Source organism: Sorex araneus, chromosome 2 (genome assembly GCF_027595985.1).
Source record: "Sorex araneus isolate mSorAra2 chromosome 2, mSorAra2.pri, whole genome shotgun sequence".
Lineage (NCBI taxonomy): Eukaryota > Metazoa > Chordata > Mammalia > Eulipotyphla > Soricidae > Sorex > Sorex araneus.
The window spans coordinates 280,421,980-280,440,592 of NC_073303.1; the positions used below are offsets into that span (position 1 = coordinate 280,421,980).

At 56.7% G+C, this 18,613-nt stretch overlaps 1 protein-coding gene across 1 annotated transcript in view; it reads left to right on the forward strand.

The window, feature by feature from the left end:
- The first annotated feature begins 1,169 nt into the window (after nt 1-1,169).
- Nucleotides 1,170-18,613, forward strand: part of KY (kyphoscoliosis peptidase) — a 35,544-nt gene continuing 18,100 nt past the window's right edge. Inside the window, exons 1-4 of the mRNA XM_055127624.1 lie at nt 1,170-1,287; nt 4,345-4,407; nt 15,827-15,901; nt 18,015-18,077. Coding sequence (XP_054983599.1) covers nt 1,170-1,287; nt 4,345-4,407; nt 15,827-15,901; nt 18,015-18,077 — 319 coding nt within the window. The remainder of the gene's footprint in view (nt 1,288-4,344; nt 4,408-15,826; nt 15,902-18,014; nt 18,078-18,613) is intronic.

Genomic DNA, 18,613 nt, shown 5'->3' on the forward strand with positions numbered 1-18,613 from the left:
GTGAGGGGGTTAGTCTTTACTAGAGTCCATGTGTGAGCCCCACTGGACAAAAAGCTCTGCAGAGTCAGGGGTACAGCGATGGAGCCCCAGTTTCCTCACTGGTGGCCCTTCTCCGTCCTCCACCCTTGAAACAAGGTGGGTCTGCAGCATCCTCATCACAGCTGCCGGGACATCCACAGCCTCCCGGAAGCCCAGAGAAGCAGGCTGTGCCCCCTGCCAAGCAGGCAGCGCAGACCAGCGCTGGCTGGGCACCCAGGTGAGGGACAGCAGGAGGTGGGCTCCCAGGGGACAGGCTGGCTGCGGGGGAGGAGGCCGGCAGCCACGGGGAAGTGCGCACCGGAGTTAGGGGCTGGTGTGCTACAGGACCGCTAGATGCCTCTGTAAACACTCCTGAGCCCCGGGGCCAAAGGCACCGCCGCTGGCCAGGCCAGGGCCCGCTAAAAATAGGCGCTTCTCAGGTCCAGCTCCTGACCACAGCAGGCTGCCCGCTCTCCCTGCCACCCCCTCGCCTCCCGGCCAGAGCCAGGCTTCTAGAAGGAACAGAGATGTCAAGACGTCTGTTCGCTGCAGGCCAAGCCGGCAGCGAGGTTGTCGCCTGTGGAGAGCGCTCCAAGTTCTGGGTGGGGGTGGCACGCACACAAACCGTGGGGATGAGGGAGATGCTGACCCCCAACACCCCACCATCCCCTTCCCACACAGAACTGACCCCGTTCCAAGCCCCGCGGGCAATGTGGGGCTGAAGCACTGAGCTGGCCAGTACCTCCGCCCGCCGCAGCGCCAGCAGGAGCCCCCTGCTCCTTCGCCCAGACGGAGTGCCAGGGTGGACAGCGCGCTTGCTGCCCTGGGCGGGTGGGCCGGGGGGGCCGCCGGCCCCAGGGCGCTGCCGTGGGGGGCGGGGGCGGCGGGGCGGCGGGTGCAGGTCGGGCCGGGCGGGGATTTCCTTTCGAAGGTGACTTAGAGCGGCCGGGCGGGAGCGCCCTGGCGGGCAGGCCCTAATGGCGTGTTTGGCAGAGTCAGCGGAACCGGCGCCCAGCGGCCCGGCGGCGGGGGAGCGCCCTCTCCCGCGCCCTGCCCGTCTCCCGCGCCGCCCGCCGGCCGCGCCGGGCCAGTTGCGGCGGCGGCAGCCTTGCGAGCGGCCACGCGCGGCGGCTCCGGAGCGCGGCGGCCCCATGGAGCTGAAGAAGGACAGCCCGAGCGTGGCCATCGACATGCTGCTGATCGTGCAGCCGGAGCCGCGGCGCGCGGAGCCGCAGGCCGAGCCGGGCGCGCTGCAGCCGCGCCCCGCAGGTAACGCGCGCTGCCCCGGCCTCCCCGGGTCCCCGCCGGCGTGCGCACCCGCGTCCCGTAGCAACGCGCTCGCCCCGAGCGCCCGGGGGCCGCGCGCGCGCCCCGGGAGAGCCGCCCGGCTCCCACCCACTCTGCCGGCTTTGGGTCTGGGTGGGGAGAGTCTCGGGAGCACGGACCGGGGTCCCAAGCCGCCGGGATCTGGGGGAGATGGGGGGGTGGGGGACTGCGCTGCTCCCCCACATATTGGCTCTTTCCCGGACTAGCAGAGGAAGGGGCTGCATGCTGAGCGTCGCTTTGACATGCAGGGGCTGCTCCCTCAGTGCCTTTGCACAACCGCATGCAACTCCTGACTCAGTTTCCCCTCTCTGGAAAGGCTTGCAGCAGAAGGCGCACAGGGTGTGAAGGAGCAAACGTGGGGGGAAAGGGGGACTTGAAATGGGCTCTCCCCTCTCCCTGTTCATGTCGTTGGTCCCGGATATTTCCAGGGGGGCTGGGGCTGGTGCAACAGGGGCCAGTTATAAAGTGTCCATAAAAGAAGGCTTCCAAGACAGTACTGGGTGATACTTCAAGGGATATAAATCACTCTTCCCAAGTGGGGGCCTGGGGCCCTGGGGGGGGGTAAAGGGCCTGAAGAAGCCCTGGGAGACCCTGCACAGTTGGAGGGGCTGCCCAGGCTGGCCACCTGTGGCACTACAGCAGCAACGTGCTTCACAGCCGGGCTGAAAAGGATTTCTGTGTCCGTTCCACCAGCCGCACCAGGCCTTCCTCTGGGGAGCCCCCCTTTCTCCTGGCCCATGGACCCTGTGCTCACAGAGCACCCACCGACCCCGGGAGTCAAAGAGGGACAGGCCCACTGGTCACACCAACTGAAGCTAGCCTGGGAGCTCCCTGTGACCGCTGGGGAAAGAAAGAGATTCTCCGTCCAGAAGCTGCTTAGGGGCGCCCCTCCCCAGGGAATGACCCAGAGGGAATCTTTGTGCCAAGGATGTTGAAAGAGGCCATGGACCCCTTGGTCGAAGTAAGGCTGAAGAGATAGCCCTGGGCATATGGCCTTGCATGCGCAGACCCAGATTCAATACATGTCACTGCATAGGGAAAGAGAGGAGAGGAGAGAGGAGAGGAGAGGAGAGGAGAGGAGAGGAGAGGAGAGGAGAGGAGAGGAGAGGAGAGGAGAGGAGAGGAGAGGAGAGGAGAGGAGAGGAGAGGAGAGGAGAGGAGAGGAGAGGAGAGGAGAGGAGAGGAGAGGAGAGGAGAGGAGAGGAGAGGAGAGGAGAGGAGAGGAGAGGAGAGGAGAGGAGAGGAGAGGAGAGGAGAGGAGAGGACCTGAATACCACCCTGCAGAGCCCCCATTTGGTCCATACCCAGGTCAGCCCATGAATCCCCCTCCCCTTCCCCGTCACACCTCACTCCTACGGGCCTGGTGCTATAATGTAGTAGGACAGAGAGGTGCCCGAGACGCATGCGGTGTCGGACACCAGCACCCACCCTGTGTGACCGCAGGTGCCTCCTGCACACTCATGGCCAAGACTCCAAGAAGGGAGGAAGCCCCTGCTGGTGGGGCCCAATCAGCTTCTTCCCCTCGTATTCCCCTGATCGTGGTCTCCCGTGGTTCCGTGGCAGTGGGGAGGCCATCCTGCACCCAAAATGAGGCCTAATGGGCAGTGGGGTCCAGCAAAGGCCTTGCTCAATGATACTGACTTGTTCCATCTACATGACCCACCTCCAAGCACCCCTCCTGGGTTCTTCGCCCTCCCGGTCCCTGCCTGGACCCCTTCCATGACTCTGCAAAGAAGACCTGTGTCAGGAAAGAGTCCAGCACTGGCCGGGACATAGGGCAGGGTAAGGAGGAAAGCTGTGACCAGGTGGCTCCTCTGCTCTGTCCTTGCAGCTGAAAAGAAGTTAAGGGACAAGAAAGCAAGGCGTATGTACTAAAGTCCATGCCCTGGCTGCAAGCCATGCTCTCACCCCAGTTCCTGTAGGGTCCGAGCATTTCCCCAGCTCTGTGCATAGAACAATGCTCCCCTGACAGTGTCTACAAGTCCTTCCACCTCCCCTGGCCTCTCCCGGCCTCAAGCCTTCCACACCTGAAGGCACACACACATCGCCAAGCCCGATGGAGCATGATGTAGCATGTGTGTGACCCTCCACGGAGGTGGCAAAGAGAGTTTTCCAAGTGTGATGTCCCAGATGCTGATGCAGAAAAGGAAGGTGAAGAGAAGGGCCTGGGGGGTCCTGAGTGCTCTGGAGAACAGGCTGGGGGCTGAGCACCCAGGAACAGTCCCACACGAGCTGCACACAGATTTGACCTGGTGAGGAAGCTACAAGTGGGCAGGCCTTGGTGCCCGTCCCTCGCCAGGTCCTTGATTTTACTGCAGCTACTCCTGGTGTCAGAGCGGATGCCAGCTCCGAGCCGGTAACTCGACCTTGCTGTACCACTTCTCACCACAGCCAGAGGTGGGGGGGCAGGGGGCCAACAGCCTCTATTCCCTCTCCTTTGGCATGATCAAGTCCAAGAGAGAATGGGACACAGGTGTGACCAATGGACCATGCCTGGGCTGCACACGCCCAGGGTTTAGCTGCAAAGGAGGTGGGGAGAGTGGGCTGCTGGAGCCGTCGGCATCAGTGACCACTGCCCCCAGCCCCTCCACACATCGAGACGAGTGAGAGATTCACCCTTCACGGAAATAGATGAGCAAGATGAGTGGCAGAATGTCTTCTGGAAGAATGCTCCCAGATTTATGCTCTGGAAATGTGGGTGTAAAAAATGAGCATGTGTATTGCAAACCTCTAGCCCTGGGAGATCTTGATCACCCACCCCCAAATGCTGGAAATAGGTGTTTTTATATCTCAATGTTGTCATTGGGTGTTACATTCACACACCCCCCCCACACACACACACACTCCAGAGCCTTATTTTCGGCAGCCTGCCTCAGGGCCTGGGAGGGGTCCCCTCTACAGTGCCTTGCTCACCCAGATGCATTTCCACTAAACACACCCTTTGCTCGGCGTGGCTCTCTCCTCCCCAGAGGGCCTCACACCACCCTTGTTATTCCATAGGATTCCCGAGTGTCACCAGTGAAATCCAGAGATGGCAGAGATTGGAAGGCAAAGACCCACATGGTAAATTCTCTTTTCTTTCATTTCTCTTTCCACCCTTGGGACTCGGCACGCTGGAAACTGGCTGGAAGGATTGAGTTTCTCTGGTTTGAAGAGAGGCTCAGGACATGTGACCTCTCAGAAAGTAGTGACTTAGCCAAGCCTCCGAGGCCACGATGACCCTGCATGGATTTTCCTGGCATCGGGCCCCATGATTTCCTGGAAGCAGTACCACAGGCTTGACCACCCTCTGGTTCCCAGCCAGGCTCTAGGAAAGACGCGTATCATGGAGGGTGGAGAGACCCCAGCCCCCCGGAGCACAGGCCCAGTACCCATCTGTCATTTGAAAATATCCCCAGACAAAGAGGACAGGACTCCTCCACCCCACAGTGCCAGCAGAGAACTAGCCTGGTTCTAGCCATGGAAAAATCCACTTGGTCACTCTCATCCTCTGGTGAGAAGAACAAAGACCTGGGACAATCCTAGTCAGGCCCAGAGGGATGCCCATCAAGGCATCAGTGGCTTCTTGCTCTCTGAGGCCCCTGATAACTCAGCTTCTGTTATCTCCTTTCCCAGGCCTCTGGGGAGAAGGGGGAGTGGGGGCGAGATGGGGTGAGCACTGATGCCAGTAGTCTCTGCTAGGTCTGACTCTGCCCAGAGGGAGTCAGCTGCCCAGCCTCTAGAAACAAGGGTCAGTAATGAGCCCTGTGGGCATGGGCAAGTGCCGAGAAGAACCAGACCTCGATCCCAGGGCCCTTCGGGGGGCTCGGGCAGACCCGGCTGTGTTTCCCAACATTGAAGGTATCAAAAAGCACCATGAGGAAACCTTCCCCAGGGAAGTGGGCTCAGAACCGAAAGGGAACCAGGCTAAGTACCCCAGGGACAATAATGAAGTGTGGTCCATGCTAGCTTTGATTCACTCAGCCCTTCCCTAGGCCAGGCCTCCTGCTTGCTATGTGCCAGGCCAGTCGCTAATCGCTGGAGATGGGCATGGAAAAAAGACAAGCAGGAACCCCTGACTTCCATGCTGGAGTGTTCTTTGGGGCGAAGGAAATAACAGAGGCCAGAGGAACATGCTTTGCATGTGTAGACCCTGGGTTTAAGCCCGGGCACCGCATGGTTCCTGAGCACTGCTGGATACAGTTCTGGAGGCTCCAAGTACTCCCGGCACCTTGGTGGTTCCCAGCTTCTCAGGGACCACGCAGTCCCCCATTCTCAGACCCTAGCGTTGTGCAGGCCAGTAAGCCGAGTATCATGGAGATTGGGTCCTGAGAACCCTGAGCACTGCTGGGAGGGCCCCCCCACCGCAATCCATCAATCAAATAAAATAATCCTAATCCTAACAACATTTACATCCAGTCTCCACCCATTGGAGAGCAGCTGTCTGCACCTCTGCCCCATGCATGAGTCAAAGTCACCTCAAGGCAGCACCCCCTTCCCTAACCGGTCTGGGTCCTCTCCGGTGGGCTTGTGGGTGGTGGTGGGGTCATCCTGTCCAGACCAGCTCTAGCTCTCTGGAGGTCGATGCCAGAGTGAGTGAAGCTCTGATGGTGGGTATCATAATTCAAGGCAGACCTGCAGAGACCCCCGCACCGACCCCCATGCCCCAGAGACACACAGAAACAACCTGGGTGCAGCTTGGCCCATGTGTGTGTGGGTCAATTGGCAAGAGAGCAGGAAAGGAGAGGCAGCAACCACGCCTGGGAGTTGTCAAAGTTCATGCCAGGGGCCCTTGGGCATGTCATTCCATCCAGAGGGCACTAAAGCACGCCAAATCCAGCCCATTTCTTTTTCTTTTTGGGTCACACCCGGTAATGCTCAGGGGTTCCTTCTGGCTCTGCACTCAGGAATTACTCCTGGTGGTGCTCAGGGCACCATATGGGATGCTGGAGATTGAATCCTGGTCTGCAGCGTGCAAGGCAAATGCCCTACCCACTGTACTATCGCCGTGGCCTCAAATCCAGCCCATTTTTATCATCTTTGGTGACTCTGGTTTGGGCATATGTTAAAGAAAAAAACACAAACACAAGTGACTCAGTAGCTCTTGCAAGAGAGAAAGCAGGCGGGAGTCTTAGGACAAGTGAGCCAATAGGGTGCAGAAAGTCCTTCTTGCAAACCCTGATGGAGAACTGAGCTTCAGGCAACAGAGCCAGGTGGTGGCTCGCAGAGTGCTGGTTCCCCAGCCTGTGTGATTTGCGGCCCAGTTTTATTTCTCCTGCTGACAGCATGCTGGATGCTGAAATGAGAGGGGCAGCTTCCTTCTGAGTTTGCTATGGATGGGATGCCAAGACAGTGCCTGCCTCGGGAGGGTGTCACAGACACCCAACCCTGGAAGTGAGGTGACTTTCATCTGAGGAGGAAGAAGAGGCCGGTGTTGGTGGCAGGAGCAGAAAGGGGACTGGCCGGGGGGGATCCAGAAAGGCACCTTCCCCGAGTCTCCCTGCCCTGTGCACTCCTGGGGGTTGACGGTGTCCAGGGAGCCTGGAACGCTGCAAACTTTTCCAAGCAGCAGGTGTCCGGGCTGAGCCAAGCCCCTCGCTTGCCTGGCACCGGGCTTGGCCTGCTGTGATTGGCTGCTCTCCCTGGTCCAGGCCGAAGTCTGCCCAGCAGCACGGCAGCCACTAATGCCCACAGCGACAGGGAGCGCAGTGGTGCAGCCCTGGCTATAAATACCCGCCGCTGCTCTGCCAGCCAATCGCTTTCCGGGAGGATTCCCTTCCAGATCCCGTTTCCTCCCGCGGCCAGCCGGGTGGACAAGCGGCCAGCTGTGCCCATAGGAGGCACCTCCCGGCCAGGGCCGCAGCCCAGCAAACCACACGGGCCTGGGTCAGCACCCACAGTGGTCCTGGCCCTCAGCCCACAAGCCAACCACAGTCCTAGGGGCCGGGGTCTGGCTATGCCTCTTTAGAGGAGGGGCTGGGACAGGCGGGCATCTCCAGAACAGGGCCTGCGGCTGGATCTGAACCCAGAACGGCTCGGTGTCCGCCTTGACCCCCCTGATGTGAAGGGGAGCTGGTCTGGCCCCCTGACTCAAGCCTGCTCCTGAGCACAACTCCCTCCCGTCCAAAGGCAGGTCCAGTTCCTCGCTGCTGACCACGAGGAGGCCAGGGAGAAGGTAGCAGCCAGGCCGGTGGCAGGTGGGAACCTTTTGTCTTCCCAGCACCTCGTTCCACCCCTCTGAGCGGAGGTTCAAGGGCGGCTGCAGGAAAGAGAACACACTGAGTGTGTGTTTTGCCCATGGGAGGCAGCATGAGCGTGAGTCCCACTTCACGGGGTCCCCCAGGCACACTGGGAGCGACGCCCAAGCACAGTGCCCTCCCCCAAATAAGAACAAGCTCGAGGGCAGGGCCAGTGGGGGAGATGTGGGGGAGACGGCGCTTCTCAGAGGAGAGGAGAAAGCTGGGGTCTCCCCTCCATGCCAGGAACTGGGCCTTTCCTGCAGCAGCCTGAGTCACACGGCTCTGGGACCCACACACAGGGGATCCTTGGAGAAAGGGTCACGCCCCTGTGATGTGGAACCAGCCGCGGGGCCCTACATGGGGTCCCGCCCCAGGTCTCACCCTCCCGGGCCTTTGACAAAAAGTTGTAGGAAACATTGAAGGAATGAGGTCCCTGCCCCCCCAGCCCCCTCCCATGCCACAGAGAGAGGAGCGAGCCACCGGGCATTAGAGACACGTGTGGCCACCCAGAAGCAAAGCGCTGAGGTCACTTGGCTCACAGAGGCGGTAGGAAGTGGAGGGCTGAGGCTGTGTGCTCCTGGCTGTGCCACATGCCCGAGCGTGACTGTGCGGGTCACACGTGTGCAGAGGCATGCGCACGTGCTCAGATCAGGCCTAGGAGAAGCCCCGAGTCCGCCTGGCGAGGGGGAGCGGGCAGCTATGGGCCCCTGGGCCCCTTCTTCAGGGCATCATCTCCTACAGCCACCAGGGTCAGGGGTGTCTGATGACCATGGCCTCTCCCCAGCAGAGGCAGGGGGCTGCGGACAGAACTCAGGCAGGAAAAATCAGGGTCCTCTCCGCTGTGGCTGATGTCACAACATCAGTGCCCCCCACTTTAGTCCTCAGATATTGAGTGTGAGCCGTGAGCCAGGTACCCCCCAGCCACTTAATAGGGCCACTCAGGTGAAAATCGTGCTTGGAGCCGAGTGATAGAACAGCGGGTTTGATCCCTGGCATCCCGTAATCCCGTATGTTCCCTTGAGCCCTGCCATGTGTGATCCCTGGGCTCGTGTGTGTGTGTGTGTGTGTGTGTGTGTGTGTGTGTATGAGAGAGAGAAAGAGAGAGAGAGAGAGAGAGAGAGAGAGAGAGAGAGAGGACAGCACTTGGCAGCCATCCAGTGTGATGGATTCTCTTGCCATCCTCATTTCACAATCGGGTAAACTGAGGCTTGGGTAGATTATCCCACATGGCTCACTAGCAGGAACCAAGGCCTCTGGACCCCCCCAGCCACCTGCCAGGCCGCTGCCCCTCTCCTTCCCAGAGCTCTGTAACCCCCCGAGACCAGCTTGTCCCATGAGGCTCAGGGCAAGCAGCGGCCACAGTGGCTTGGGGCCATAACCCTGGGGATCTTGGCCACGGGAGATGGACCCAGGCTGCCAGGAGGACAGGCCTGGGAAGGTGCTGCATCAGCCTGATTGCAGGAGCACTGTCCAGGAGCAGCCCCCACTCCTCCTGGTTTTCTACTTTGGTCACTACTGGTCCCAGATATGATCAGACAATTTCCTTACAGGCTCTGCCCTCGGTACAGAGAGCGGAGACGGTGGGACCCTGGGCAGAGCAGGGCCTGCTCGGGGCACGGAGCTCTGACACCGACAGAGCAGAGTGGGTCGGGGCGGGCCACAGCCTGGCTTCCACGGCCAGCAAAGTTGGTGTCTGGGGGCTACAGAGGAGCGCTCTGGGAGGTGGTTGAAGGATCCACTGGTCTCGACTCTGACCCCTGCTGACCGGCCATGTGGGGCAATCTACCCAAGCCTCAGTTTACCCAACTTTAAAATGAGGATGTTGAGAGAATCAGTCACATTGACGGCCGCCAAGCGCCTGGGGGTGCCTGGCCACACATGGCGCTCAGCTGATGTCGACCAGAGCGGGGGATGGCCATGTCTCAGGATGCCGATAGCCTGAAACCCCCCTGAGACTTGCCCCATGAGGCTCAGGGCATACACACACATACACACTCCCACACCAAGAGCCACAGCAGGAAAACCAGGAATCTTGGCTTTTTGTGGTGATGTGACCTCAGAAGTTCATGCAGGGGGCAGTGAGAGGTCACCAGAGCCCCTGGCTTCTGGTTCCAGAGTCAGGAAGGAGCCAGGTTTCCCCCGAATGTCCTCCCAGCTCGGCCTGGGTCCCTGTCCAGATGCTGTGCCCCCTTCATTTAGGCCGCACGACCACTATTCCCACGATGCAGACGGGATCCTGAGGCTTGTGGTGCCCGAGGGGAAAGCAGGCTGGGTCAGGGCTGCCCCCAGGTCACAGTGTCATCATGAGCTGCCTGTCCCACCGCTGTCCGGCAGGCGGCTCTGGGCTGTCAGCGCTCGAAAGCTGAGTCCCACATCCTGTGCCACTCAGCGTGGAACCCCTCACCAGGGGGTTTGGAGAGGACGCTATGTTACAAATGCCAGAGCTGAGGTTTCCAGCTCTCAGCTCTGCAGGGGGAAAAACAGGCAAAGAATTCAGGTTGTAAAAGTGGCGGCCAGGCAAGAGTCACTAAACACTGGAAGTCAGGAATGCTGGCCTGAGGGCCACACACACACACACTCGCACTCACACACACACCACACACACCCATACACACATACACACAACACACACTCACATGTGCACACACAACACACACTCACATGCGCACACACAACACACTCATATGCACACATACACACACACACACTGGAAGTCAGGAACGCTGGCCTGAGAGCCACACACACACAGACATACACATATACACACATACACACATGCACACACAACACACTCTCAAATGCATGCACACACATACACACACTGGAAGTCAGAAACACTGACCTGAAGGCCACACATACACAGACACACACACACATACACACAGATGTACACACATGCACATGCGCGCACACACATGCACATACAACATACTCTCAAATGCATACATACATATACCCACAAAGTCAGGAGCGCTGGCCTGAGGGCCACACACACTCACATACACACTCACATACACAGGAGTGCTAGCCTGAGGGCCACAACAGACACATACACACACCCACGCATACACTGAAAGTCAGGAATGCTCACCTAAGGGACACACACACACACACACACACACACACAAACTCACCATCACACTCACTGAAAGTCATGAATGCTGGCCTGAGGGCTGTACACACCTTCCCCCACACATACTTTCATATGCACATGTACCCACACTCATACACACATGCACATACACCCTCACACATATGCATACATAAATCCACACACACTCAAACACACACCTACACACACACACACACTCTCACACAGGGCTGCTAGTCTTGCTTATGTGACCCCTTCTCCTCGGCGATGGTGAAGGAGCAACACACTGTCTGCAGTCGGCCTCCAGAGCGAAGCTTTCAGCAGATTCTGACTTAGGTGTGAAGAGACCAAGAGAGAAGTTGCCAGAGCAAGGATGCTCCAGGCCAGTAAAGGCAGGCCCTGGGCAAGACACATGGGACGCACCCCCACCTGCTCCCTCTGCACTGCCCAGAGTTGGGGGGAAGGAGACGGGGCCAGTGGAGCTTGGGAACCAGCCCCCGGCGTGCCACAGGAAACGGTCACCAATGCCTTCATTGAGATATCCAGAGCCTCTGACAAAGTAGCATTTGAGTGACACATGGTAGAACTGGGGTGCGGAGCACCGAGAGAGTCAGCCAGGACTGCAAGTCCCAGGCAGGGCTCCTTGGCAAGGCTTCCGGCTTCCTGAGAGCACTGGGGTTTTACCTGATGGCATTTAGCACGTGGGTCCAACTGTGCTTCCTGCTCCTTTCTTTCTCGTTGGCAGTTGGTCTGATGCATTGTTTTCCTTGGTTTGCCTTGAGAGATGAGCTGAGTTTTGGAGAGGAAGGTCATGCACTCAGCACTTCCCAGTTTCCGGTGGCAGGAGGGGCTAAGCCAGCAATGCTGCTCACCTGGACACTGAAGTGCCCGGAGTATCAGCGCAGACTCCTGCCCGGAGTGCCCTAGCAGAGATGGGCAGAGGGGGCAAGTGAGTCCCACAGGGAGCTGCTGTCCCTGTGAGGGGCTTTGAGAACCAGGAAGTGGGACTGGAGGAAGCTGGCCGCTGGCTACTCTCTAAGCATAAGCACGGGGTGGAGGGGGGGTGGAGAAGAGGAAGCTCAAGATGGTAAGGGGAGAGCTTCCGAGCCTGCACCAAGTTCCAACAGTGAGGGTACTGCCGCCCCACCCTGCTGGGATGATGTGGCTGGAACCGCAGTTATCCTTTGCCAGGCCCAGGGATGGAGTGGTAGAAGGACCGCATGCAGGCTTGGAGAGATAGTACAGCGGGTAGTGCGCTGGCCTTGCACACAGCCAACCCAGGTTCAATCCTCATATAGTCCCCAAGCCTCAACTAGGAATTATCCCTGAATGCAGGCTCAGGAGTAAGCCCTGAGCACTTCCGGGTGTGGCAAGGGGAAAAACAGCAAAACCAAAACAAAAGGAAAATTTGGGCACGCTATGGAAGGACGTGGGGGAAGATTTGGTGGTTCTTGAGCCCTGAGCCCCCAGCTACGTTGAGGCTGCCTTTCCCGCAGCGTGTCGGGCCCTGGGACACTGGGGCAAACCCACTCCTTTGCTCCCTTCCCCAAAAGTCTTGCGTGGGGAGACTTACAAAGAAGAGAGTGCGGGCGCGTCTTCCCCGCTCTTGTTCACAAGGGTTCTCTCAGCCAGGTACGCCTTGGCACTGAGTTGGAAACCGTCGCTGTATTTCAGGTGGAGGACAGAGCCCCGGGCCTCAAGCCTCCCGGGAGCATAGGGAGCATGTGGTGGCGGTGCTCCCTGCCCTATGACCAGGAGGTAGTTGTGCTCTGAACTCTGAAAATGTTTCAAGGCCTAATTAGAAGGTCACTGGCTGATTTTTTTTCCCTTTTTTGACAGTGAATGAGTTAGAAAATGCGCTTCAAAATGAATGTTAACCCCTTCAGAATAATGCCTTGGAGCCCAACAACATATCTTTTAGAATGAAAAAAAAAATTGCCTTTTTTTGGCAAGCAGAGCAAGTGTAGGAGCAACACAAGAAAGTGGAAAACAATTGCGACCCATTTTGCAAGCAGTAGGTTAAAACAAAGAACTCTTGGGAAATGAATAAGGAAAAAAATTAATCAATTGGAAAATTGGCAATTCGCACAATAAGATTTTAAATGGCCAATGATTATATAAATGTGTGTATAATGCTACACTGAAGGAAAAAATAGAAGAAATGCACCCAAGTGACAATGAACCATCACTTTCATTGATAGAAATGTAGAGGATTAATTAAAAAGCTAGTCACCGCGTCTATCTGTGATCTATGAATATAGTCAAACCCAAACTCTGTGCTTATGGCTGGGCCCTGCCTCCTTAGCTGAGCCACACTCAAGTCTGGCTTGGGCTACTCCTGGCTCTATGGTCAGTTGATGAGCTTGCTGGCGACCAGATGGTCTGGGCTGGTCTTCTCCTGAGCTGGCTCTGTTCTGCTCCTTGTGAGCACTTTTCCTCCAGCAGGCTGGCCTGGGGTCATCACATGAATATCACAGAACCCCAAGAACAGCAGCAGAAGCCCCGCAGTCCCTAGAGTTCTTGGCTGTGTCTGAGCTGGCTCAGCATCACGGTTGCCTTGTGCATTTAATTGAACAAACAAATCATAATGCCAGCCCCAATTAAGAAGACAAAAGGCCTCTCACTGAGAGTACACAGTATTGTGGTCAATTTTGCAATCAAACACACCAGGAATGAACACAGTTGGTATGGCCATAAATGGAGAAAGTCATTCATGGGAAAAGTTGGCCAGTGTCTAATAAAAAATCTTCAGCATCTCCATAACTTGGATACCACAAATTCACGAGTTTGTGAAATAAGGGTTTCATCACATGTGAAATGCCGTAGGTCATTTAATACAGTTGGGCACAAAAAGTCATTATTTTCAAGGAGTCGAGCCATTTACTCCAAGCTGTAGAATTTGTGTGCGTGTGTAAAATTGTTTGTAAGCGTCTTTATTAGTCTTTTAATGTATGTGGGGTCTCTCGTGATATGCCCCACTTCATTCCTCATGTTGATGTCCTGATTCTTTGTCCTGAAGCCAGTCCCAGCAGTGCTCCGAGACCCAAGCTATTTCTGGCTATACTCGAGGACATATGGTGCCAGGGATCCAACTCAGAGCTTCATGCATGATAGTCTCTACTCTACGCCTGAGCCAGTGCTGCAGCCTGGCATCTGGGTTCTTGATTGTTGCCTCCTTTTCCTTTTTTCTTGTCTTTTTGTCACTCTGCTTGGGGTTTTGGGTTTTTTTTTTTTTTTAAACTCTGCTGGTCTTCTCAAAGAAGCAGCCTTGATAATTGTCTGATTATCTCTTCACATCTACTTTCTGTTCTACCCTATTTCTCCTCTCCTCTCTTCTCAGTTCCTTTGGCATCTTAATGACATAGATATTAGGCCTTCTTTTAAAAAGGAAAAATAATTTGGGGATAATCCTCAGGGCATACTTATGGCTCTACACTCGGGGATTACTCTTGGAGGTGCTTGGGGACCATATACCTCACCTGGGATCAAACTCAGGATGGCTGTGTGCAAGGCAAGTGCCCTGTTTTCTTGAAGTACCTCTCTGGCCCTAGATATTAGACATTAAGCATTTCCCACACTCATCCCTGAAGCTCTGTTCAACATTTCTCTCTTAATACATATTGAATAATTTTTACAGATCTGTCTCCAAGTCCACTAACTCCTTTGTCATCTCTATTCTGCTATTGAACATACTCAGAAAAAAATTTTAATGACTCCACTTTTCAGTTCTAAACTTTCCATCTGTTTCTTCTTTGTATCTTCTAAATTTTTTTTGCTGATAAATTTGTATCTTTCCACTTGTTTCCAATCTATTTGCCGTTACTAGTTAGAGCATGATTCCAAAGGCTGTTTTGGATTCTGTTCATTTCAAAACTTGTACCACCAGGTGGCTGGTAACTTTTTCTTTCCTTTCCCTTTTCAAGATGAGATTACCCTGGGTCTTCCTATGCTGAGTAATTGGGGATTATAACTTTGGCAATGCTATACAGATCTGCCTTATAGATGCACCACCAATATCCTGGGTGGACATTTGTTTATCCCTTAGCTAAGTTCCTAAAGATTAGTATGATGTTTTGGATGGGACCCATGTCCAACTCATAGTGACCACAGGATTTTATCATGCCTTTATGGAATTGCTTTCTTAAACTCTTCATCACCCCCTTCTCAGCCGTCTAGCCCAAAAGCTTTCGTTGTCTTACTGTGCCAGGTAAGTCCTCTGCCTTTGGATCAATTAGCGGAGAATGAAAAAGGGAACAAAGGTAGGAGTATTTGCCCACATAGTTCTGGGTCTCCCCCTTCGAGAGTTAGGTGCTTGCCTAGCCACCACCATCACTTCTGTCACATTCTATCTGCACTATAGCACTGCCCTCCCGTTGTTCATCGATTTGCTCAAGCAGGCACCAGTAACATCTCCATTGTGAGACTTGTTACTCTTTTTGGCATATAGAATATGCCACAGGTAACTTGCCAGGCTCTGCCGTGCGGGCGAGATACTCTCGGTAGCTTGCTGGGCTCTTCAGGAGAGACGGAAGAAACGAACCCAGGTCGGCCGTGTGTAAGGCAAACGCCCTACCCGCTGTGCCATCACTCCACTCCATACGTTACCAACAGAATTCCTGCGAGGAAGTCAGACAACCACAGGAAAGGTTGGAGGGATGGGGGCCAGGGAGAGCGGCAGGGTGCTTGCTTTGCGTGCACCATGTATGAGCCCCTGAGCCCCAGCAGGAGTGATCCCTGAGTGCAGAGCCTTGAGCACCACTGGGTGTTGCCAAAAATGAAAAAGAGGTGGGAGTGGTGAATGCGTGAGGGTCTCCTCTCTCCCTGATGCACTTTCTCCCTCAAGGGCCAGGCAAAGGCCTTGTTTCTCTGCACCAGGCCGGGGGCAGAGAAGGGCCCTGGGAATCTCACTGCTGGGTTGCCGGTGCCTGATCCACCTGACGCCTCCCCTGGCTGCTTCCCAGCACTGTGTTTGCCGGGTCCCAGGAGAGCTGCCCCAGAATTCTCTCCGAGGTCCCTCCCTGCCTTCTCCATCTCGCCGGAACGGAGTCCCACTGTTTTTCAGCTGTTTTCAGACAGCCCTCGCCTGCCCTCTCCAGGAAGAGCACACGGAGGCGGGGGCTTCTGCTGCTGTCCCTGCAGCCACTGACCCTCTCGCCCCCCCATTCCTCTGCAGGCACGCAGGTGACCGTGGAGATCCACGCTCGAGACACCGTGCCCCAGCTGCTGCAGAAGTTCTCCTTGGCCAAATGTGCGTACGGGCAGGGCCGCTGAGTGTGCTGGGCTGGCAGCGGGGGGCTTCCTGGCCAGAGTGCAGGAGAAGCCCCCTCCGAGGGAAGGACAGGGAGGGCCCGGGCCTGCTCCCCACAAACAGGCATGAAACTTCTCCGGCCCAACACTCGCCATCCCTCAGCCGCTGTGCAGGTGGTCCTTGAAGACGTGCTGCCACAGCAGGAGCCGCACCACGTGGTTTGGGGGGGCCCCTTATGAGCTGCCAGCAGGGGCCTGGGCCGAGCTAAGCAGCCATGCCCCTGCCATGCCCTCATGCCACCCCACTTTGTAAAACATTTGTACTGATTGAGGTTCTGTGGTTTTCATAACGCTATGAATAATGGTTTCTCATGCATGTCATTCCAACACAGCAGCCCTCAGCAGTGCCCACCTCCCTCTCCCAAGGACGCCAGCAGCCCCCCTCCCAGCCCCCGCCCCAGCTCAGTTGTGCCGATCAGTTCCCCCACTCTGTTGCTTTGGCCCTGGCTTGCCGCCCTCTTGTGCCCTGCATCTGAGCTGTCACTCTGTGTCTAGCCCATCCTTAGAGCTGCCCAGTACTCTGTCGTCCCACAACTTCTTGATCCTGTCACCCGTAGTTGATAAACATGGGCCGGAGTGCGGGCTGGGCTGCACCCCCCACCCCGTGCCCCCTTGAGTAAGGCCCAGCAAGGCGAGGGAGCAGCAGCCTGGGCCCCGGCTGCGTTCCCAGCCGCTGGACGGCTGCATCCAGGGTGCTGGCCAGGCTGCCCATGCCCCTCGGGGCGCCTCCCCTCAGATCCTGGGCACTCACTCAGGGCCGGGTCAGGCCCTCAAGTAGGGGGAAGTCACACCTCAGCTCTGCAACTTGGACCAGCTGGTCTTACCTCTCTTTGGCCCTTGTTTTGCTCATTTATAAAAGAAAATCAGGGGCTGGAGGGATAGCACAGTGGGTAGGGCGTTCACCTTGCGTATGGCTGACCCAGGTTTGATTCCCAGCATCACCTATGGTCCCCTGAGCACTGCCAGGAGTAATTCCTGAAAGCATGAGCCAGGAGTAACCCCTGTGCATCGCTGGATGTGACCCAAAAAAGAAAAAAATATTATTAATTCCATACCCTTTAGAGAAGTGTGGAGAGGTTAAATGAGAGGGTGAACCCACAGCACACGCCCATGGGAGGGGCCCAGTAGACACGAGCTGCCATCGTGAACCCCCACCACACTGCCAAAGAAAGGGGCCAGAGCAAAGAGACAGGGCAAGCAGCAAAGGGCCACAGCTCCTGGGGAGGCCTGGGGCACGCTCAGCTTCCAGCCCGCTGGTACCCAGGATGCTCAGGAGACCCCCGAACTTCCCACACCCCAGACTCCAGCCTGCTAGGGCCTCCACCCGCAGCCCCCTGCAGCCCAGATTCCTTCAGGGAACCACATCTTCCTCACCTGCTTTTGCAGCTGCAGGGAAAGTTTCTCTTCTGTTGCCCGTGACCTCCAGTAACGACTGGGGGCCACACACAGGCCTGAATCCATAGGATCCGGTGCCTTTGCACCTTCCCAAGGAACGTGAGTCCGTAATTGCTGGGAGCAGAGAGAGAGGCACCACAGGAGAAAGGGCACCTGCCTTGCATGCAGCTAACCCTGGTTCACTCCCCAGTTCCACCTGGTCCCCGAGCAGCATCAGGAGTCACCCCTGAGCACAGAGCCAGGAGCTGCCAGGTGTAGCTCCCCTCTCCAGGATTTTCTGGGTTTTATGCTCCATGTAAACCCTCTTCCCCTCTCTCCTGCAGCCCATGGTCAGCTGGCCCAGGAGTTATGTAAGCGTTTGTAGGCGCCCAGCATCTCCCGGTGTGTTCTAAGCTGCCAGGAGAAGCCCAGGAGGCTGGCGGCACCAGGGCCCAGGCAGGCCTGCTGAGTGCCCCACATGCTCCTGGTGGAGCTCTCTGACTTCAGTGCTCTTTATTGTCATCTCTTCCCCAGAAAGTGCAGAGCGGTTGTGACAGCCCGGGGAGGGGGGAGTGGGGAGGGGCTCGGCGGGAGCCTTGGGGAGGAGGGACGCCCGACGGGATGTCTATGCTTTCGGGCTTCTTCTGAAGTCTCTCCACTCTGTCCTTGGGGTGCCATAGGTTTACACAGCGACAAAAATGGAAACACGAGGCCCCGGCAGCCTGGAACGAAAGACGCCATGGGTGAGTGACAGGGTTTGTGTTGGGGGCCAAGCTCGGGTCTCTGCATGGCTCCCTGGGGCACAGAACTGAGAGTCTGGGCCCACTTGCTGTCGGGAGATGGAGGGAGGGCATGAAGAAGTAAAGAACTCACACGAGGGACGTGGCCCCCGAGCTCAAACACCCACCCCCCACCCGCCAGTACCAAGGCTGCGCGTTGCAAGCGTCACTCAAAACAGAGCTCACAGTTGCCCCCCAGCCGAGGTGCTAGGCAGGAGTCCCAAGCCAGCGGCAGACCCCTGGGCAGGGGCCAGGGGCCTGGGCGCGAAGCCTGCCTTTCTCCCTCACTTGCCATCCCAGCCTCAGTTTCTCCCTCGGTGGATGAGATGTCATCTCACGCGGGGGTGGCTTCATGCATTGACCCATTGTTCTGCTTTAAAATTGGAATAATTTAACTCATGCCACTGGCATTTTAGGCACATTCATGCTCATTCATAATTTAGATCTTATGTAATCTGTTCAGAAGGTAAATTTAATGAGGCAGCAAACCGTGATGGGTG